An 18,783-nucleotide genomic window follows, 5' to 3' on the forward strand; every position below is an offset into this window, starting at 1 on the left:
GTTCCCATTTTCCCGTGCTTCCCACCACAGCCACTGTGTACCCACCTTTCCAGCTGCTGCCACAACCTAGCTGCCTTCTGACAGGAAAGGTGGGATACCGTGGCATCAGGTGACTCCCATTTTAGTGACAGAGCCAGCCAACTGGAACCAGAGAACAATGAGCACATGCTGTAGTTCAAACACTGCACACCCATCCATGCCAGCCTCCATTTCCTCCTGAGGCATCATCCACAGCAAGCTGCAACCAAGGGCTAGCCAGGAATGGGAATGCTGGTGTTGGCTGCAGTCTGAATTTGGCTTGGTTGCAGCACAACATGTTGTTAATCAGGCCATGGAGAAAGGAAAGGCCAGGGGTGTCAAGCTCATTTCATATCCTGGGCTGAATATCTTTCATGGCACCTGCTGATGGCTGCAAGTGATAACATTAAGCAGGAAGTAATGGCACTGAGTAGATGATAGCCAGAAATAAGCACTTTGTTCTCATGTAGGAACTCAGCTGCAAATGACAGGAGAGAAAATGTGCCAATCTTGATACTATTTTCAAGTCCAATTATTAAATGAGCTATTCATTCATCACTGCTTGTTTCAGTCACAGCATCACCACAGCTCAACAGTTGAGAAGCGGTCTGCAAAATGACACTTGAAGGGGCAGCCAGTGAGTTCTCCCAGCACCTCAGCAGCATCTCCCTCTCTGCCCCTTCCCCTGTAGTGCAGTGGCATAGCTAATGAACGTGTAGCCGGGGGCAGAGCTCAAAATGATGCCCCGGAAGTGATGTCACAACCGGAAGTGACATCACTCCTGGGTTTTTTAAAAAGTGCAAATTGGGGAAAAACCTGCCTCCTCCCCACAGCAGCTCACCACCTACTTGATCTTCCACCTTCCCCCAGCCAGTGGCATAGCTAAGGCATCTATCTGCTACCTGGAATCAAAGAAGATTTTGTAGCCCCCCCATGACAAAATCAAATTTAATTAAGTAAATACATAAAAAGTGTGCCCCTTATTTGTTAGGGACACTGTGCTGAGGTAAAGAGGGGTAGTTATTCTCTTCCTTCTAAATATAAGAGGAACACCATTTGAAAAAGTACCTCTTTACCAGTTAGCAGGAGTAATGTATTATGATACGTGGAAATTATTATTATTATTATTAACAGTATTTATATACCGCTTTTCAACTAAAAGTTCACAAAGCGGTTTACAGAGAAAAATCAAATAACTAAGAAATGAGAGCTGACTCATTTTAACACATTATTGGTTCCATGCAGTATCATAACATGTCATTCAGTTTCATAGGTCAGTTTTGAGTTAAAGCATGGCTTTTCAGACTGGGGCATGGTGACATCCCAGCCTGTGGGCCCTGGCCCCTGGCCCCTTAAGGGGTGGGGGGAGGGAGGAGACGGGGTGCAATCCCCATGATTGCACTGCTAGGGGGGCTGCAGGGGCTTGGGTGCACTTACCTGAGCCTCCTGCAGGTGCAGGGAGCCTTGCATGACCTTCTGCAGGGCTCCCTGCAGCTTCAAAAGTGAAAGTGGAGCGATCACGCTCCACTTCCGGTTTAGCAAAAGTGGGGTGCAATTGCTCCACTTTCACTTTCGAAGCTGTAGGGAGCCCTGCAGAAGGTCACACAGGGCTCCCCGCACCCACGGGGGGGGCTGCAGGAGCTTCGGGTAAGGGCACCCAAGCCCCTGCAGCCCCCTGAGCAGCGCGATCATGGGGATCACACCACTGCCTTGCCCCTGCCCTCGCAAGAGCTTAGAGTTATTTTCAAACTCCCAGAGTGTTTGAAAACCACAGAGGAAAAGAAATCCACTTTTTGTTCCTTAAGGCAGTTGTGTTTTGTTTTGTTTAATTGGCCATAACGTTTGATAGAATACAGATATTCTAATGTGGTCTGTTTCATTGCATTCTGCATTAAATAGCCTTTCCAATGATATAAAACATGATGGTATTAATTGCAGATGCCAAGTTTTTCACAATTTTGGCCACTAGCGTTAGCTTGTTGCCCAGTGTGCCTGCTTAGCTATGCCCCTTAGCTATGCCACTGCTGTAGTGTTCCTTGCCTTCTGAGGTCTCCTGTTGCCTCTCCCTCCCAGAGACTTAGCAGAAGGGGAAGCACTAGGAGAGACAAAATTATCACAAGGGTCAGATAAAGCACTTCCAGGGGCTTCATCTGGCTCATGGGCCTTATATTTAACAACCCGAGGACAGGCAGTGCCATCGTAGCTCCTGAGCTAGTAACAGAACAAGCAGCTCAAGTAGAAAAGCAAGAGAAAAGTAGACAGTTTGGAACAGGTGGGGAGGAGCTGGGTGCTCCTGCTGACTGGGAAACTCAAGGAGTGGTAATGGTGGTATCTTCTGGCCAGGAACCTAGGTGAAGCTATGGGGAAGCTTAAGTTCAATTACTACATAGCCCAGTTCTATGTATATGTATGGATGCCATTTTTGTTCCGCTGGCCTTACTCAAGTGGGTACATTCATAGAGTGCAGCTGTGCAGTCTGAGCCTCTGTGTGCTTACTGAGAAGCCTGTTCTACTAGGTTCAGTGGGGATTACTCACAAATCACTGTGCATACAATGAAGAGGTAGGTTACCTGCCACTGAAGTTGAGTGGTCATGGGTGCAGTCAGACCACTGGTATCTGTGCCTGCACAGAGCATTATTGGAAACTTCTAGTGCTTTAGACTCAATGTTTTCTTTTTGTGTGTGTAAGCTACACTCAATTAGAGCAACTGAGCATACTCAAGCTTCCTCTTCCACATCTGCCAGTTGAGAACCACAGACTTAGGACAGTAGCCCTGCATATATTCATAGAAAGCAGTCTATTCTGTATCAGACATAAGCAAAGAAAACAGGGAGAATTAGATTCTAGGCAAGTTGAAAGACACAACATTCTTCAACAACAACAAAAGATAACCCTTAGGCATATGATTTCTTGATAGAAGAAATTTTGGATCAACAGAGCTCACAACTCTCTGAGCTGAAATAATCACTACCAAGAAGGCTGCCTTAAAAGAAAGCAATTGCAAATTACAGCTGGTTTGTACATCACAATATGCAATTTGTACACTCTGCAAATTGATAGGTTTGTACATCAGCTAGGAGAAAAAACAGCTGAAGGTTGCACTCTAGAGCCTGGCAAGAAACAGGTGACAATAAATGAGCTGATCCCTTTGAGAAAAACCACTTGTGGGGAAGGGGCAAAGGCAGTGACATGATTTCCATGATCATGGCATTACCAGGTACAATAAGTTTTTAGTTTTTTTTAAACTTACCTGTGGTAGCACAGGCCCTCCAGACGGCCAATGGACCCCGCTGCAGGGCTCTCCAAACTACTGTAAATAGTGGGAAAAGGTCACTCCAGTTTCACGACAAAAACCCAGAAGTGGCCTTTTCATAGGTTTGGAGGCTTGGGGAGCCCCACAGAGGGGTCTGTGGGCTCCTCAGACCCTCCTGAGGGCCAGTGTTGCCACAGGTAAGCTTAAAAAACCTATTATCCCTGGCAGTGGTGCAATTGTGATGATCATATCACTGCCTTCCTAATCACCTTGTCCCTTAAGGGGGCAGAGACAGGGCTTCCCTGGCTGGGGCACTGTGATGGCCCAGTTGTGAACCTCTGACTCAGGGGGATGATTATAGAGGAATCCAAAAAATAGCTTCTTTTTCTTATTCAGGAGAAAGCTAAATTACCCAAAAACACATTTCATAAAGACAGATTTTTAGGGGTTTTTTGGTTTTAAAGGATTTCCTCATATATTCCATATATAGTACGCTTGATGGAACACAGTGTTGCTTGCTACTGGCAGATTTTATGAAAAGGATGACATTTCTGTACCAGAGATCATACTTTGTCTGGCATTGCAACACTCTTCATCCTTTTTTAAACCAGTGCTTCTGCTGAAAGGATTCTAAGTGATCACCACTGAATCTCTAAATATCTGAAAGGGGAAGAGGAGAACCTCCATTTATGTGCATTCATGCTTTCCACAGGCTGTTGCCAGGTGCAACAAGGAGCATTTTTGCACCTCTAATGAGATGCTGTTAAAGGGATTTTCTGCATAGCTTACTTATTTGCAGTTCAATCTGAAGGTAATTTTTCACCATCCATTTAGAATGTATGTTTAAATGCTTATGGAATTGGGGGACTTCTTCCACAGTATCCTAATCATTTTGTACACAATAGAATTTTTCAGATACAATATCAGATGGATAACTGCCATGCTAAACATTGAGTTCCATATAATACATAGATACAAAGTTTAATCATTAAATTCTGATAAAGCAAGAAATACCAACCTTAGAACCTTGAGTAAGCCAGAAAAGTTAAGATACATAAACCTCACTAAAATATAACAGTGCACTTAGTATTTTGAGGAGAGGAATGATTTAAGTCATATTTACAATTTGTGAACCTTTACTGTCAAGTTCAGCTGATAGTTTATAAGCCTAAAGTGACTCCATTTCTTTTTCACCGCTTTATTACATTTTGAAGTGCTGGTAACTGAAGACAGAAATGTCTTAATTTCACTTTCCTTGCTTTTCAGATTTCATTTAACAGTTGTACATCTGTGCCTTAATTGTGCATTATTTGACTATATTTGTTTGATGTATTCCATAGCATCGCTATTCAGTTGGATCAGTTCATTTTCTGTTAATTTACAGTTTCATAACCAGTTTAGGTGATGAAATTCATTTCACCATCATCTGATATTCCTTTAGTGGTCGTGTCCCTTTAAAACATCTATATGTCAAGTACATCTAGTACTTTCACCAATTCTGTCAAACTGCACAATAGGACAAAAAGTCTCACTATTAAATTGTAAAATTAAGAAACATGGCATTACAGGTACACCCCAGTATGCATAGTTTCAGTTATCTGTGGTTCTGAGAACGCCCTTTTAAAAGCCAGGGAATGTTAAAAATGGCTCCATTTACCTTAGCACAGCGAAACCGCTGCATTTTCACAGCTGCAGGTAGCCACCTGAGCTGTCTGAAACCTCTTCCTGGTTGCTCTGAGGCTCTTCCTTTTTCCTCCCAATGTCACCCCAGAATATAACACAATGCATTCTCTTCCTGTTTGCAGTGCATTCTGGGGCAACATTGGGGAAAATAGGAGCCCTGAGCAACCAGGAAGAGTCTGAAGGCAGCTCAGAGGGCTGCCTGAAGCCCTGAACACACTTCTGTTTCGCTGCGCTAAGGTAAACAAAGATATTCTAAATGTTCCCTATCTTTTAAAAGGTCATCACTAGTATCCGCAGATTCCCAGTATCCATGGGGGTGTATGGAATGGAACTCCCGCGGATACCAGGGCACACCTGTACTCACATTTTATTACATTATCAAAATTGTTAAGACCGGGGTATTATACTATAAAAATCTTAAAAGGCAAGCAATTCTCATATTTTGCTACTTCTGTTTAAAAATATCAAATACTGTTTATCAAACAAACAATCTCATTGTCCTTCTACCTCAATTATAAAACTACATGCAACATTAAACCTGATGAGCTCAATGTGGAAGTGGACTGGAAGTGGCCCTTTTATCCCTAAAAATTAGTTATAGGGAGGGCTGATCCAGTCCAGCAGTGTGGCATAGTGAGATTAACACTTTCCTCTGTGCTTTATTTCTCCCTAACAATCCACCCCCCATGTCAGTTTACCCCAAAAGCAGCTGTTTGCTGTTAGCTTGCAACTAGAGGGGGAACATCTTGAAACATGAAGCCTACATAATGAGGCAGATTTTAAATTACTTACTACATGGAATCCTTAGGAAATCATGTTCCATTCTCAGATTTCCTTATTCCCAAAAAGTTGATCATGTAAGCCTTAGGTAGATTTTATGATCAAGGAATGTGTTAATGGTGGACATTGCAAAAGTGACTATTAAAATGCATCATTCTCTCTCTATCTGTAAATGATGGAATGTGTACCTGCACCTGCTGAAAATGTAATGACAATATTTGGATGCATTACTTAATATTGTCAAGGTATACAGATTTTGTTTTACTAGAAATTTTTCACAAACATATGCAGCTACCTTCATGTTAATATTCACAGTCAAAGTGAATATCAGTAACAATTTGTTTTTCAAAAAGTCAGTTTGCCAATATTTAGGGAAAATTATATTTTTTGCATTATGTTTCCCAGTTTTAACTAAGAACGAGTAATATTGACATATTAAAAACCTATTTAAAAGCTATTAAATTCAAACAGGGAACTCCTGTTTGAGAGCACCATATTTTTAATCTTAACAGTAGTTCATTTAAATTCAATTCTTTGTTAACATTAGATCTTTAAACAGCAAAACCAAGAAATAAGGTATGCAAATTTTAGATATCACATCAGACTTTCATTTTATGCAACTAACTGTATTTCACAACTAACATCTTACAAAACAGACAGTACCATTGTGCCTGTAGAAGTACTGCAGTTAAAAACAGAAAAATACATTACTACAAGAAATCAGCAAACATCACAATTGTCGGGGGCTACAAAATTCCATTGTTCTAGCTGAAAGACTGTTATTGTATGTATTTAATATTTTGGGCTAGGTTTATTACCAAAAATTCCATCTACTTTTTCATATTGTTCACAAAATAAATATTTCCAATGATGAACATAAGTGAAATCATTGTTGAAATATGGATGGTGCTCCCTGCAACAATACCCAGATAGTCTTTGTACCAAATCAGAACTGATAAAAATGCTAACAGCCTGATCCTATGCATGCATACTCAGAAGCAAGTTCCGCTCACTGTCAAGTAAGCATGCAAAGGATTAGTCTTAAGATAGGAATCCCAAAACACATAAATTGACAAGACATCCTCTCATAGCTTAGTTCTCTTAAGACACTTGCTGCTGTGAGTCCTCCAAGAAAGCAATATATAATTGGAGGGCTCTGTTTGAGTTAGTCTGAATCTTCATCCCTACACTCTATTTACGTGGAGTTTTTTTAGGTGCAAGGTGCTGAAACATGGGCAAGTACTGGATGGAAACTAGTTCCGAAAGTGTGAGTAGAGATATTTCACAACTGATAAACAAGTCTTCTGCAGTGCAATTCTAAGCAAGTTCATTCAGAAGTAAATCCGATTGAGTTCAGTGGGTTTACTCCTAAAGAAGTGTACGTAGGATTGCAAACTTAAAATGAAAGACAATCACTTTTTAATAAAAAGTGAACATCCTTCATTTGATTAACATGGACACGTGGAAAACTGTTAAAAACCACCTACCCTCCCGCTGTGTTCCTAATTCTTCAGTTCTAATATAAGAACTATGAATGAATTATTTTGTGCATCCAAACATTTAACTGTAAACAAAATTGCAAAACCTATACTCATAAAAATATTTTATTGGAAATTTTACATAATACCGAATGGGACTGTAAATCTTTTTTTGTTCTGTACTATATATTGCTAAAATGCATAAATGTTCACAACTATGTCAAAAAACAAAGATCTGCATTTTTTCCTATGATTTGCTCTATAATATTTAATAAAGGATCTTTTTTTAAAAAAAAAAAAGCAAAAGGCTGATATAGGAACAAATGTTATATACACTACTTGCTTATTTCTTCACTCCGGTGCAATACTTAATATCACTGGCCTAGATCCAGAAGGCTGCACAAGGAGTTTCCATACACACAGTAAGGCTTCCATAGCTCACCCCTTCCAGCTGCAGTTCCCTAAACTGCACAACAACCACTCTCTAGACTCTGGGCACCTTTAAGAATGATCTCTGACACAATGCAAAGAGCTATGGCTGAAAAGAAAAAGGGAAGCCCGAAATCTGCATAACATTTAAGAGGCTTTTTGTATCCCAGCTTCTGGCTGAATTGATATATCACTATAACACTGAGCAAGTCTGGGAGAAGGAAATGGGAATAAGCCAAATGAGAACAGTATCATGTTTTGGGTTTTAAAGGTGTCAACAGTAGTTAGATATTAAAATCTAGGTTAAAAAAACAAAACACTAATATCTGAGAACAAATTCATATTCTGTAACATAGAATACCAGTGTATAAGGACAAGGTAGTACTATACTTGAATTATAAAGCTAAACAATGCTTGCAACATATTTACTTTTTTTCCCCATCGCTTGTAAACATTACAATAAATGTTCTAAATTTGTGAGGAAAATACTGGAAAAGACAGCAACATAATTCAGTAATCTAGTAAAATGTGTCAGACATTGGCAAAAATTCAATACAAATGTTTTATTTAATAACATTTTTCCTATTCAACCACACCAAGTACCAGCAGGTGTTTTTAAGATAATCATTACGAAAATTCTTTTGCAGCAATAGTTGATTAAGTTGATCTTTGACTTGCATACATATAACTATGTTTCACAACTCTCAAATAATACATATTTAGGCAACTTGAGCTATGTTATAAAAAATTTAATTCAGTACATGCCAATAGTATAGAATCCAAGAGCTTTGTTAGAATTCAATAAACTTAAGGTGGAAATGGACTTACCAGTAACACTGCATAAAGAACATTCAAACCACATTTTCATGGCACCTTTGTATAGGATCAAAAAGTTCATCTGAAAATGTTTTGTAGATTGCAATAAAATTTAATTTCATTGCTGTACTTTGCTTTTAAAAAACTTCATAAACCATATTTGAGTAAACTTACAAATCGTGCATGGTGGACAACAAGTCATGAAAATGTGGTAACTGTTGGCAGAAGTTGTGTATATTTGCAAGCTGGAAAGGAGAGACTAAAGAAACTGGAGGAAATTAACTTTAATGGGATTCTCCATTCAACGAGGAGGCTTCTCCTCTAGGTGAAGATGACCTGGACATTCCTCTCTCTGTATTGTCAGAACTAGAACCACTCTGACTGTGCTGATCTGCAGATGCTGCGCTGGAAGCAGGTGGTGATTTAGTTTTCTCCTTAAAGTCTGTAATTATTACTGTCAGATCACCAACAGTAACTTCCAAGTGTTGGGCGCTGCTTCGATCCACATTTTTCAACCTGGGCCTGAAATACAAACAATCACATTTTAAAAAGAGAAACTTGGAAACCCTCCTAACTACTCATTTCAAAATTATCTTTAGGGCCCAAATATATATCTGGTGACCTTGTTCTGAACAGGTGGCCTTGTTCTCTTTACCCCATCTAGTCTTCCATTGTTCTACTATAGCAGCACTCAAAGTCACTACACACTGGGAATGCGGTTCCCAGCATGACCAGTGCTTACAATTCTGACATACAATTCCCCAGATATAAGATGCGATGCTCTGGCCAGTTGCTTCTCTGATGTAATGCCCCAGTGGGTATTGTGCCTAGATTTCTGCAAAGACACGACTGCCTAGACTAGAGCATCATGTTGTCCCTATCTGGGGATATGAAGTCCCATGGCATGCCAGAACTGTAAGTGCTGGTCATGGGACATGTAAGTGCTGGTCATGGGTGATCCAGGGATTCACCCAAAACCTGGATCCAGCACTCAGGCCGGGGTTCGACCAGCCCTGTTCTACTACAACTGGCAGTAGCTCTCCAACATTTCAGGTAGAAGGCTTTTCTAAGCCTGCTCCCAGAGACTCTGTAACTGGAAATGCTATAAATCTTTATACAGGTGTGCATCACTCAACAGCAGGGGTGCCCAAACCCTGGCTCTGGGGCCACTTGCGGCCCTCGAGGCCTCTCAATGCGGCCCTCAGGGAGCCCTCAGTCTCCAATGAGCCTCCAGGGCCTCTGGCCCTCCAGAGATCTGTTGCAGCCCACACTGGCCTGGCGCAACTGCTCTCAGCATGAGGGCGACTGTTTGACCTCTCGTGTGAGCTGTGGGATGAGGGCTCCCTCCACTGCTTGTTGTTTCACATCTGTGATGCAGTAGCGGCAGCAAAGGAAAAGCCAACCTTGCTTTGTGCAAGGCCTTTTATAGGCCTTGAGCTATTGCAAGACCTTCATTCGTTCATACAAGTTCCTCTTTAATACATTCATTTATGTAAACTTATGTAAATTTATTCAAATTTTAAATGTAAATTAATCCTTTTTCCCCCCAGCCCCCAACACAGTGTCAGAGAGCTGATGCGGCCCTCCTGCCAAAAATTTTGGATACCCCTGCTCAACAGGGATATGTCCTGCAATCCCTGTTAAACAATTCTGCTATGTGAACACTGTACTACAAGCTGGTCAATTTCATTCCAATACATTGCATATATGCTATACTGCATTCAGTCACTAGATGCCACAGAACATTGTTTTTAAATGCAAAGGCTCCAAGTAGTATCCATCATATATGGTAACTGCTAACCATGTATTAGCACTTATATGAAACCATGCTCACAGTGTTGATCCACAAGATGACACAACTGTGGATATAAGAACATAAGAGTCCTGTACAATCAGACCAAATGTCTAACTAATCCAGATCCTGCTTCTACAGGGCAAAAAGTAGGAGAGGAAGGCAATAATTCTCCTATTGTCGCCCCCCCTTCCAAAAAAACCTGGTATTTAGGAGAGAGAAACCAAAAGTAATGGTAAAAAAACTGAAAAAAATTCTTTGACAAACAATGTTAAGTTAGAAATATTACTTTGGAAAAATGAAACTTAAACCTGTCCATCCAAGGTAAAATCTGGGAGGAAAGGTCAGTAGTTTCTTATATTAGTTGGGCTAAGAGAAAGTACAAATATGTTTAATGAGCTGAGAAAGAAAAAGCCGGAAGGAGCAGCTGAAGTTTGAAAAGAAACAACAAGAAGGTCGATTATGATACTAGTGAAAGAAGAGCTAGGACAAAGAGAGCTGACAAAGACAGCTGCATGACTACAAAATTTCAGTTTTTTATCAGTTGTAGAGAACTTTCACTGTCCTGATAAACCTGTTGATCTGAATGAGGCCCAAACATCTGTACACATATAAAACAGATGATTTTTTTCAGAAGCAAATGGGCACAGATATAGCTGCATTTCCAATCCCCTTCATATACTTAGCAGGGTAAATTACTTTCCAGGGTGTCATCCAATCCTAAGTGATCACCACCCTCCTTCCTAACAGATGAAAAAGAAATTCTGCCTTTTAAATTAAAGTACAAACAGCCTTTATTATCCATTATTATCCACTCCCAGAACCCCCATGGATACCAAAATTAGCAAATGCTTGAATCAATGGATTTCGGGGCCACCTGGATTCCCTGAACCTCACCAGAGCATGTGTGCATATAATCTCTCACACTCACAGTTTTATTCGATTCAGTCAGTCTCCATGTTTGATTAAGACTTTGTGTTTCTTTTTTAGGTTATTTAACATAAACAGTTGTTAACCTTTTCAGGTTAACAGGTCTCAGGTTAATTTTATAAAGAAAAGAGGTCTCAGTATTTTAGTACTTTTTCCCCCATAGCATAAAACAGTACTAGAGTTTACCTGGTTTTCTTATGACTGTTCTTTTTGCTAGCAGTTTCCTTTTCACTTTTTTCCTTTTCTACTTTGTCTTTTTTCTCTTTCTTTGATTGCGTAGGTGGCACAAACTGCTGGGTAACCTGTTGTGCAACCAACTGAGAGACAGGTCGAGGTTTCCTGTATGTACATATATAAGAGAGTTTAAATTCCGTAGCATTAAGTGAGTTTAAATTCCATAGCATTAGTAAATACAGTTAAAATATTTTTGTACATGATTAAACATATTAATATGTGTACTCAACACCCGACCCAGATTATATTTGCATATATATCCACCTCATACTCTGAGGCATCATAGTCACAAATTTTAAAGACCCTGAAGTCCCACTACAATTCACTGGCACAAAAGTGCTTAGTACCAAAGTGTTTTATTTAGCCTAGCAAAACTAAAATAATATAATAGCAGAAGTTCCAAGGAAATGCCTGAAAATGCTTCCCTAGCACTTACTTTAGAAATCTAAAAAAAGAGATCCAATTTCCAAAACTCCTTTGATGTCCTGGGGTCCCTTAAGCCCTTCCTTACAGAGTTCCCTCAGCAATGCCAAAGGTAGTTAAGGGTTGAAAAATGTGGCTTTACCTTACCAGAAGGTTTACCTACCTTCCAGGGCTGTTTCTGGAGCTGCCATTGTCCATGCTGCCCTTGATTAGGATACCAGGTAGGGTTTAAATGGACCTGTTACCTTAGAAGAGGAAACCTAAAATCCTGAAGCTCCTCTCTCACATATTATAGGTCTTCTTTACATATACTGGTTTGATACTTTATTCTCTTCTCCCTTTCTCTATAGCAGCAATTTTCAACCTTTGTCATCTCAAGGCACATCGAGAAGCAGTAAAATTGTCAAGCACACCACCAGTTTGTTTTTTTTTAAATTGACAAGGCACAATGCAGTGCCCATGGGAGGTTCATATCCCCCAATGGCCCTACTAATAACCCTACTGAACTACCAGGCACACCTGTGAATCATCTGTAGCACACCAATGGGTCACAGCAGACTGGTTGAAAATTGCTGCTTTACCGTGTTCCTGCACTTTTCAAAGTTGGATCCCGTTTTAGAAAACTAGAGTCATTGGAAAATGACAGTTCCAGCACCAGCCCTAGAAAGCAGGTAAGCCTACCTACCTGCTGGGAAGCAGAGCAAAGCTGCAGTCCCAATGGAGCTTTCTCATTAAGAGTTTAATGCAGTTTCCCAAACTGTGTGCTGCAGCACCTGAGGGCACTGTGGCGAACTCACAGGGGTCCTGCATGATGACCCTGGTGGCTTCTAATTTTGGCTCTCCTGAGAGTCACCATCTTGAATCGCGTGACATCTCATGCAATTCTCATGAAAAATCGCATAATCCAAGATGGTGGCACCCAGGATGAATTATGTCTGAACTAATTCTAAATCTCACAAGAAACTTAGCAATCACAGATTTTGAAAATAAAAGATGTTAAATTAAACATTTGTTAAGGCAGTTTTCAGTTTTCTGAAAATTCCTGAATTGGAAAGTTATCAGCATGTTTTCTGATGGCCTGCATCAACTGTGATATGATTTAGTGAGCCAACATATTCCATAAACAAACTAAAAGAGTATGTCAAATAAAATTTACATAATGAATAAATCATTTTTACTCCCATTTTTCATAAACCAAAGTTCTTTATTGGGGGGATAAACAAAACATTTACAGTGCAAACATGCGTATGTTTTTGCAGAAGTAAGCCCTATGTAATTCAATGCATTTTACTTCCAGGTAATTGTGCACAGGATTGCAGCCCAAATGTATTTATATATTATATCAAACAAATTCAAGGTTTCATTTAAAAATTACTTTTACTGGAATCCTTGAAAATATTTAAGCCACAACTCAGTAGCACACACTTAGATTTTACATGTTTTACTGAAAACATAAGCCACTAAAACTGTTTTAAACAAAAATCTTAGGTAAATATATTTTTCTCTGACAAAATGGGGAGGGGGTCAAAAGGATATTTCTGACAAAATGGGGGAGGGTCATTTAGGCAATAATCCTAAAAATGAAATGATTGTAAACGGAGGTGGTGACCAAAAAGGAACTGAAGGGGTGGGCACTTTTCTAGCCTTCAAGGCACCAGGTCTACATAGTGTTCCCCCACTCAGGAGTAGAACACTTCACAAAGCTCTATAAGTTTTAAACACAGTGGGAATTCTGTTTGACTATACAGACAGAGACCACGTAGAAGAACATAACATACAGTGCAACCTTGGCATCTGCTGGTTCTATATTCACAGATTTAACTCATTGCGGATTTCTGCAGATACTGGCATCCACCTTAGAAGAATTTTTAAAAATAAAAAAGCACCACAATGGCTTTTTCAACCTTCACATGGTCAAACCATGCCATTTCCAAGCTTTCAGAGCTATTTTTAGGCTTGAAAGACCCACTTCTGGGTTGCAAAAAGGTTCCGGACTCTTCCCAAGGTCACCTCAGAATGCATCACTGAGCAAGTGCAAGAGTTGTACCTGTTTTTACATACACTCTCAGGATAGTCACCTGAACAGTTACTTGCAAGTCTGAACTAGCCTGGTTTGACGGGTCTTATGACCATTTTGATATAACTAATTATTTTATTCGGAAAAATATAAAGTTTTGAAAAATTTTCAAGAATGTTTTTTCATAAAATGTTCCACCCCACATAACTGAATTAGACCAATTAGAAAAAAAATCACAGGATTATATCATAAGTTGTTACTCTGTGGAACAAAGGCACTTCTTGCTCAGCCCCCCCCCCCCTCCTGTGTTACTAGGGCTCTTCCATTTTGATATGACATTACCAAGTGTGTTAACATCTGTTTCCCCTTGTGTCCACTGAGAATTGGTTCATGAGGGTTGAAAAACCCTCCAGGACAGGATGGCAGGGCAGGGTAGGGCAAGGCAAGGGAATGCAGCAGAAAGAGGGGATAATTGGAAATTCTCCAGTAAGAAGTTATCACTGAAAATCACCCAATCTCCAGGCATGAATGATAAAACAATTTAAGATACATCACATTATCAAAGTATCTCTTAGAAACAAACAAAAAACTAATTTAATCCTGCTAAACATATTACAGATTTCCTTGTATCACTATTAACCTTTTTATCAAAAAATAGTTAGAAATTATTCTAAATCTGGGTTCATACTATTACACATCCATTATGATAGTTCATATTATTCCTTATAAAGGCAGCACTAATCTTAAATGTATGCAGGCATATTTGCTTGGAAAAAAATGTTGCAACCTCAGCATAACACCACTTGCCTCAATAAAAAAAACTAATATAAATTGTTAGAAAAATGAAAAGTAAGTACTTATGTGCTATCAGAGCAAGCTTTATTATTCAGCCTCAGCTTTCCTGTAGAGAAGAGAAGAAAATCTTTTCTAGCATCAATGATTTCCACTTACAAATATAAATATAGTGCTCAAAGAAATATTCCTCATAAATACAAAATGTTTATGCGTTCTAAACAGTAACATCAACAACCTGTCTATACATGTGCAGCATGTTGTTCTGAATATGCAAAATTGTCACTAAAATAATCAAGCTCTAACAAAATCCAAACTGGAAGAAACAAGATCACTGTCATCAACCCAATGCTGTTAATATGGAATATAAAGTGCTGTTCCTAGATTAAAGGTCCATTTAAAGTGCAATTTGGATGAGGCATACATTTAATTTGGTTATAGTCAATTAACATTTCTAAAACATTAAACAGAATTACAATTTAAATCAACAAATGAAAGATGAACTCAAAAGCATTCAAATCCTAGGTGTTCCTGTTAACTGAGGTTCAGTCTACCACAGCTTAGTTCACATGAAGAAACATAACCAACAATCAGACATATCCCACAGGCTCTAGTTGTCAAAACAAAAGACAATTCCTCAATTTCGTCAAATTCTCTGAGGCTGGAACAGCCATAGCACAATATACAACTGAAAGACTAATGAAGTGGAAAGAAACTGAGCAGACATATTATAAAAGGAAATAAATTGAGGTGATCTATCACAAGTCTTTTCTGTGACAGTTCCATTGAAGTTCATGGAACCTGTACAGAATTATTTCTTCCTAGAAGAACCCTTTATCTACAGATACAAAATATGTATATTTGAATATAAATATTTTTTTATTCTTTTAGCAAAATTAGTATAAAAAAGGTATATGGAAACAGATTACCTGGCCACCACTACTGAAAACCAAACAAGAAGGGCAGAGCTTGTGTACATACCAGCAGGCTACCACCAAAAGGCAGTTTTGGTGGTAGCGGGGGAGGGGGGGATAGGGGAAGTGATTATACAATCTAATGCTTCCACAGTGCACTTGCACAAAAGCTTTCAGCAAACAGTGTAAACAGATCAATTCCCACTAATGACAATTGCTGAAGCCTACTGCACCATCTGGATCCACACTCTTGAGCCTGTTTCTTCTTCTGTGGCACCCACCTGCAGAGACTCTTGGCTCTTCATGATAGTGTCATGGCTCTGTAGTGACACCTCCTGCATCTAATCCCCAACCTTGATATACTATATTTCTTGGAGAAACAGCATACTTCCTGTTTTGCACATCTCTACTTTATCAATCAAAAGTAAGATCTGTTGGCATCCTTCAGTCTTGGAAGACTATGGTATTGCACTCTGAATGGTGGCTCTGGAACAGAGTGTCCTCTCCAGTGCGCGAAGCCTGGGTAAAGTAGGTATGGAGGATAGGCTGTTACCCATGCAGCAAATCCCCCCTCTCCACGTCGCTGAAAAGGTCCAATGGAAAGGCAGAGGCCAATACGGTTGGTTCCAGCGGCGTCGCAGGAGTTGCCAGAACGTGACTGTGATCAGCCGTGAACTGCCTCAGGGACTCCGGCTCCGGATTTTGCCTCGAGGTTGACTCCTGAAGCCTCTTCCATAACTGGATGTAGCCACAAGGCAGTGGAGGTTTGGGATCAGAGTTTTCCTTCTCTCAGATGAGCTGCCTTCCCAGGCTGACGAGTCCCATCTACCCAGTGGCTGTTTAGTCGCCTCTTACGACAAGTACAGCCAAACTGAGGGCCTATTCTTATCCCCAGCCCCCAGGGGGTTCTAAAGTAAGATCTAAAGCTTTCAAATTTGATTATGTATTTCTATCACTGTGTTCTTTAAGTTTGTCTAAATTAACTCTCAAGTTATTTATAAAATGAGGCATCCTCATACTTCATTACCTTCGAACAGTACAGCAGCATGGCCTTGATCAAAAAGAGTGGTGATATGTATAGGAAGTACATCAGTGGAAATGAGATTCAAACTCATGACTTCCTCTGCCTCACTCAGGGACCATTACCCTAGGACAGACAGACAGACACACACAGAATATGTCTGGTCAGTTTAATTGCTAACTATCTTTATGGCTGTTCTTAGCATAAACAACAAAATGACTAAGCTGTAAGGAAAACACATAGTAGCAACAGCAACAAAATGATAAGAAAGAGAAAAACAACAGCAACTAAAAGTGGTATGCATCTGTAACTTAAACTACATGGGAAAAGCAAGGTAAGAATTGTGAAAACAAATGGTTGTGTTAAAAATAAAAGCAGTTTTTCAGATTAACACTATCCTAGACAGAATTACAGTGGGCCCTTGGTATCCGCAGAGCATCTGTTCCAGGACCCCCGCAGATACAGAATCCTGTGGATAATGAAATCCACTGGGGGGGGCAGCGCCGCAAACCAGAAGTGCCTTTTAAAAGCATCTGGGAGGCCTTCTGAGGCACAGGGAGGTCACATGTAAACCAGAAAACCAGAAGTGCATTTCAGAAGCATCTGGGAGGCCCTCTAGTTGCAGGACTGGCATCCATATATATTCAAACTCATGAATGCTGAGCCTGCAGATGAGAGCCCAAAGTATTTCACAGTCATTTACGTAAGAGATTAAAGTTCTATTAAGGTTCTATTTATAGGGTTGTATCAAAAGAAAGTTAACTAAGTCTAAGCATCACTGAAACCAATGAGGCAAGTTAACTGACTATCTTTAAGTTTCACTAACTGATAAGACAGACAGCCCATCCTATGGTAGGAAGAGGGCAAACCAAAGGCAAACAGGAGGCAAAATTGTTTACAGGAATGCCCCTGTATTCGCGGGAGTTCTGTTTCAGAGCCCTCCGCAGTTAACCGAAAACTATGTATACAGGCGAATGCCACAGCCTCTGCAGGACTCAGATGACCCTCTAGAGGCTAGGGGAGCAGAGCTCCCCTCGGCTCCAGAGGGAGGCAGACCCAAACCACAGATACAGGGGGCAGATTTGTAGATATGGGATTTGTGGATACAGGGGCCCCCTGTATTTACCTCCATGTAAGTCCTACAGTATTACAGTGGGTTCCCTTGGACACCTATTTTGGTGGCATATGCCTGAGGAGGGAAAGGAAGGTTTGCAAAAGAGATAAGATCCAGAAGTGGCCATTGCTGCCAGATCCACACCCCTGCCTCCTCTCTGCCTTCAGATCCTCCTCCCTGCCCATCCAGAAACACTCCTGCTCTTCCCATCACCCACCCATACCAGTAGACGGTGGTCTCTCTGCAAGTCATTGCGCTGGTGGCCCTGTTGTGCTCACCAGCAGTCCATCACTTCCGCTGGCAGACAGGACCATTACTGATGACTAACCTTCTTTGGATATACCCAATTTCTAACACATAATTTCTAACACAACTTTGCTTGTGAAATTTGTTAAGTCCTCTCACGAAGGCTTCGACCTGGTCAGCAGGGACGGCCTCTTCAAGATTCTCCGCAAGATCGGATGTTAACCCAGGCTCCTCAGCATCATCAGATCTTTCCACAAGGACATGAAGGGCACTGTTGTCTTTGATAGCTCCACATCAGACCCCTTTGACATCCGAAGTGGAGTGAAGCAGGGCTGTGTTCTTGCGCCAACCTTGTTTGAGATTTTCTTCACTGTCATGCTGAAGCAGGCCTTTGGAACTGCAACAGAAGGCATCCATCTCCGGACCAGATCAGAGGGAAAGCTCTTCAACCTCCTCAAACTGAGAGCAAAGTCCAAAGTCCGGCTGAAATGTCTGCGTGACTTCCTCTTTGCCGACGATGCAGCTGTCACTACCCACTCTGCCAAAGATCTCCAGAAGCTCATGGATCATTTTAGCAAGGCCTGCCAAGATTTTGGACTGACAATCAGCCTGAAGAAAACACAGGTCATGGTTCAGGATGTGGACTCACCTTCCTGCATTACAATCCCTGCGTATGAACTGGAGGTTGTCCATGACTTTGTGTACTTTGGCTCAACGATCTCCGACACTCTTTCTCTCAATACCGAGCTAAACACACACATCGGTAAAGCAGCTACCACGTTTTCCAGACTCACAAAGAGAGTCTGGTCCAACAAGCTGACGGACCATACCAAGATCCAGGT

At 40.6% G+C, this 18,783-nt stretch overlaps 1 protein-coding gene across 1 annotated transcript in view; it reads right to left on the reverse strand.

Annotated features, from left to right (window-relative positions):
* Positions 1-8,190: 8,190 nt before the first annotated feature.
* Positions 8,191-18,783, reverse strand: part of YAF2 (YY1 associated factor 2) — a 33,841-nt gene continuing 23,248 nt past the window's right edge. Inside the window, exons 3-4 of the mRNA XM_066634346.1 lie at positions 11,367-11,519; positions 8,191-8,980 (exon numbers count right to left, since the gene is read on the reverse strand). Of these exons, the coding sequence (XP_066490443.1) occupies positions 8,743-8,980; positions 11,367-11,519 (391 nt within the window). The 3' untranslated portion in view covers positions 8,191-8,742. The remainder of the gene's footprint in view (positions 8,981-11,366; positions 11,520-18,783) is intronic.

The sequence above is a fragment of the Tiliqua scincoides genome, chromosome 7, assembly GCF_035046505.1.
Source record: "Tiliqua scincoides isolate rTilSci1 chromosome 7, rTilSci1.hap2, whole genome shotgun sequence".
NCBI classification, from domain to species: Eukaryota; Metazoa; Chordata; class Lepidosauria; order Squamata; family Scincidae; genus Tiliqua; species Tiliqua scincoides.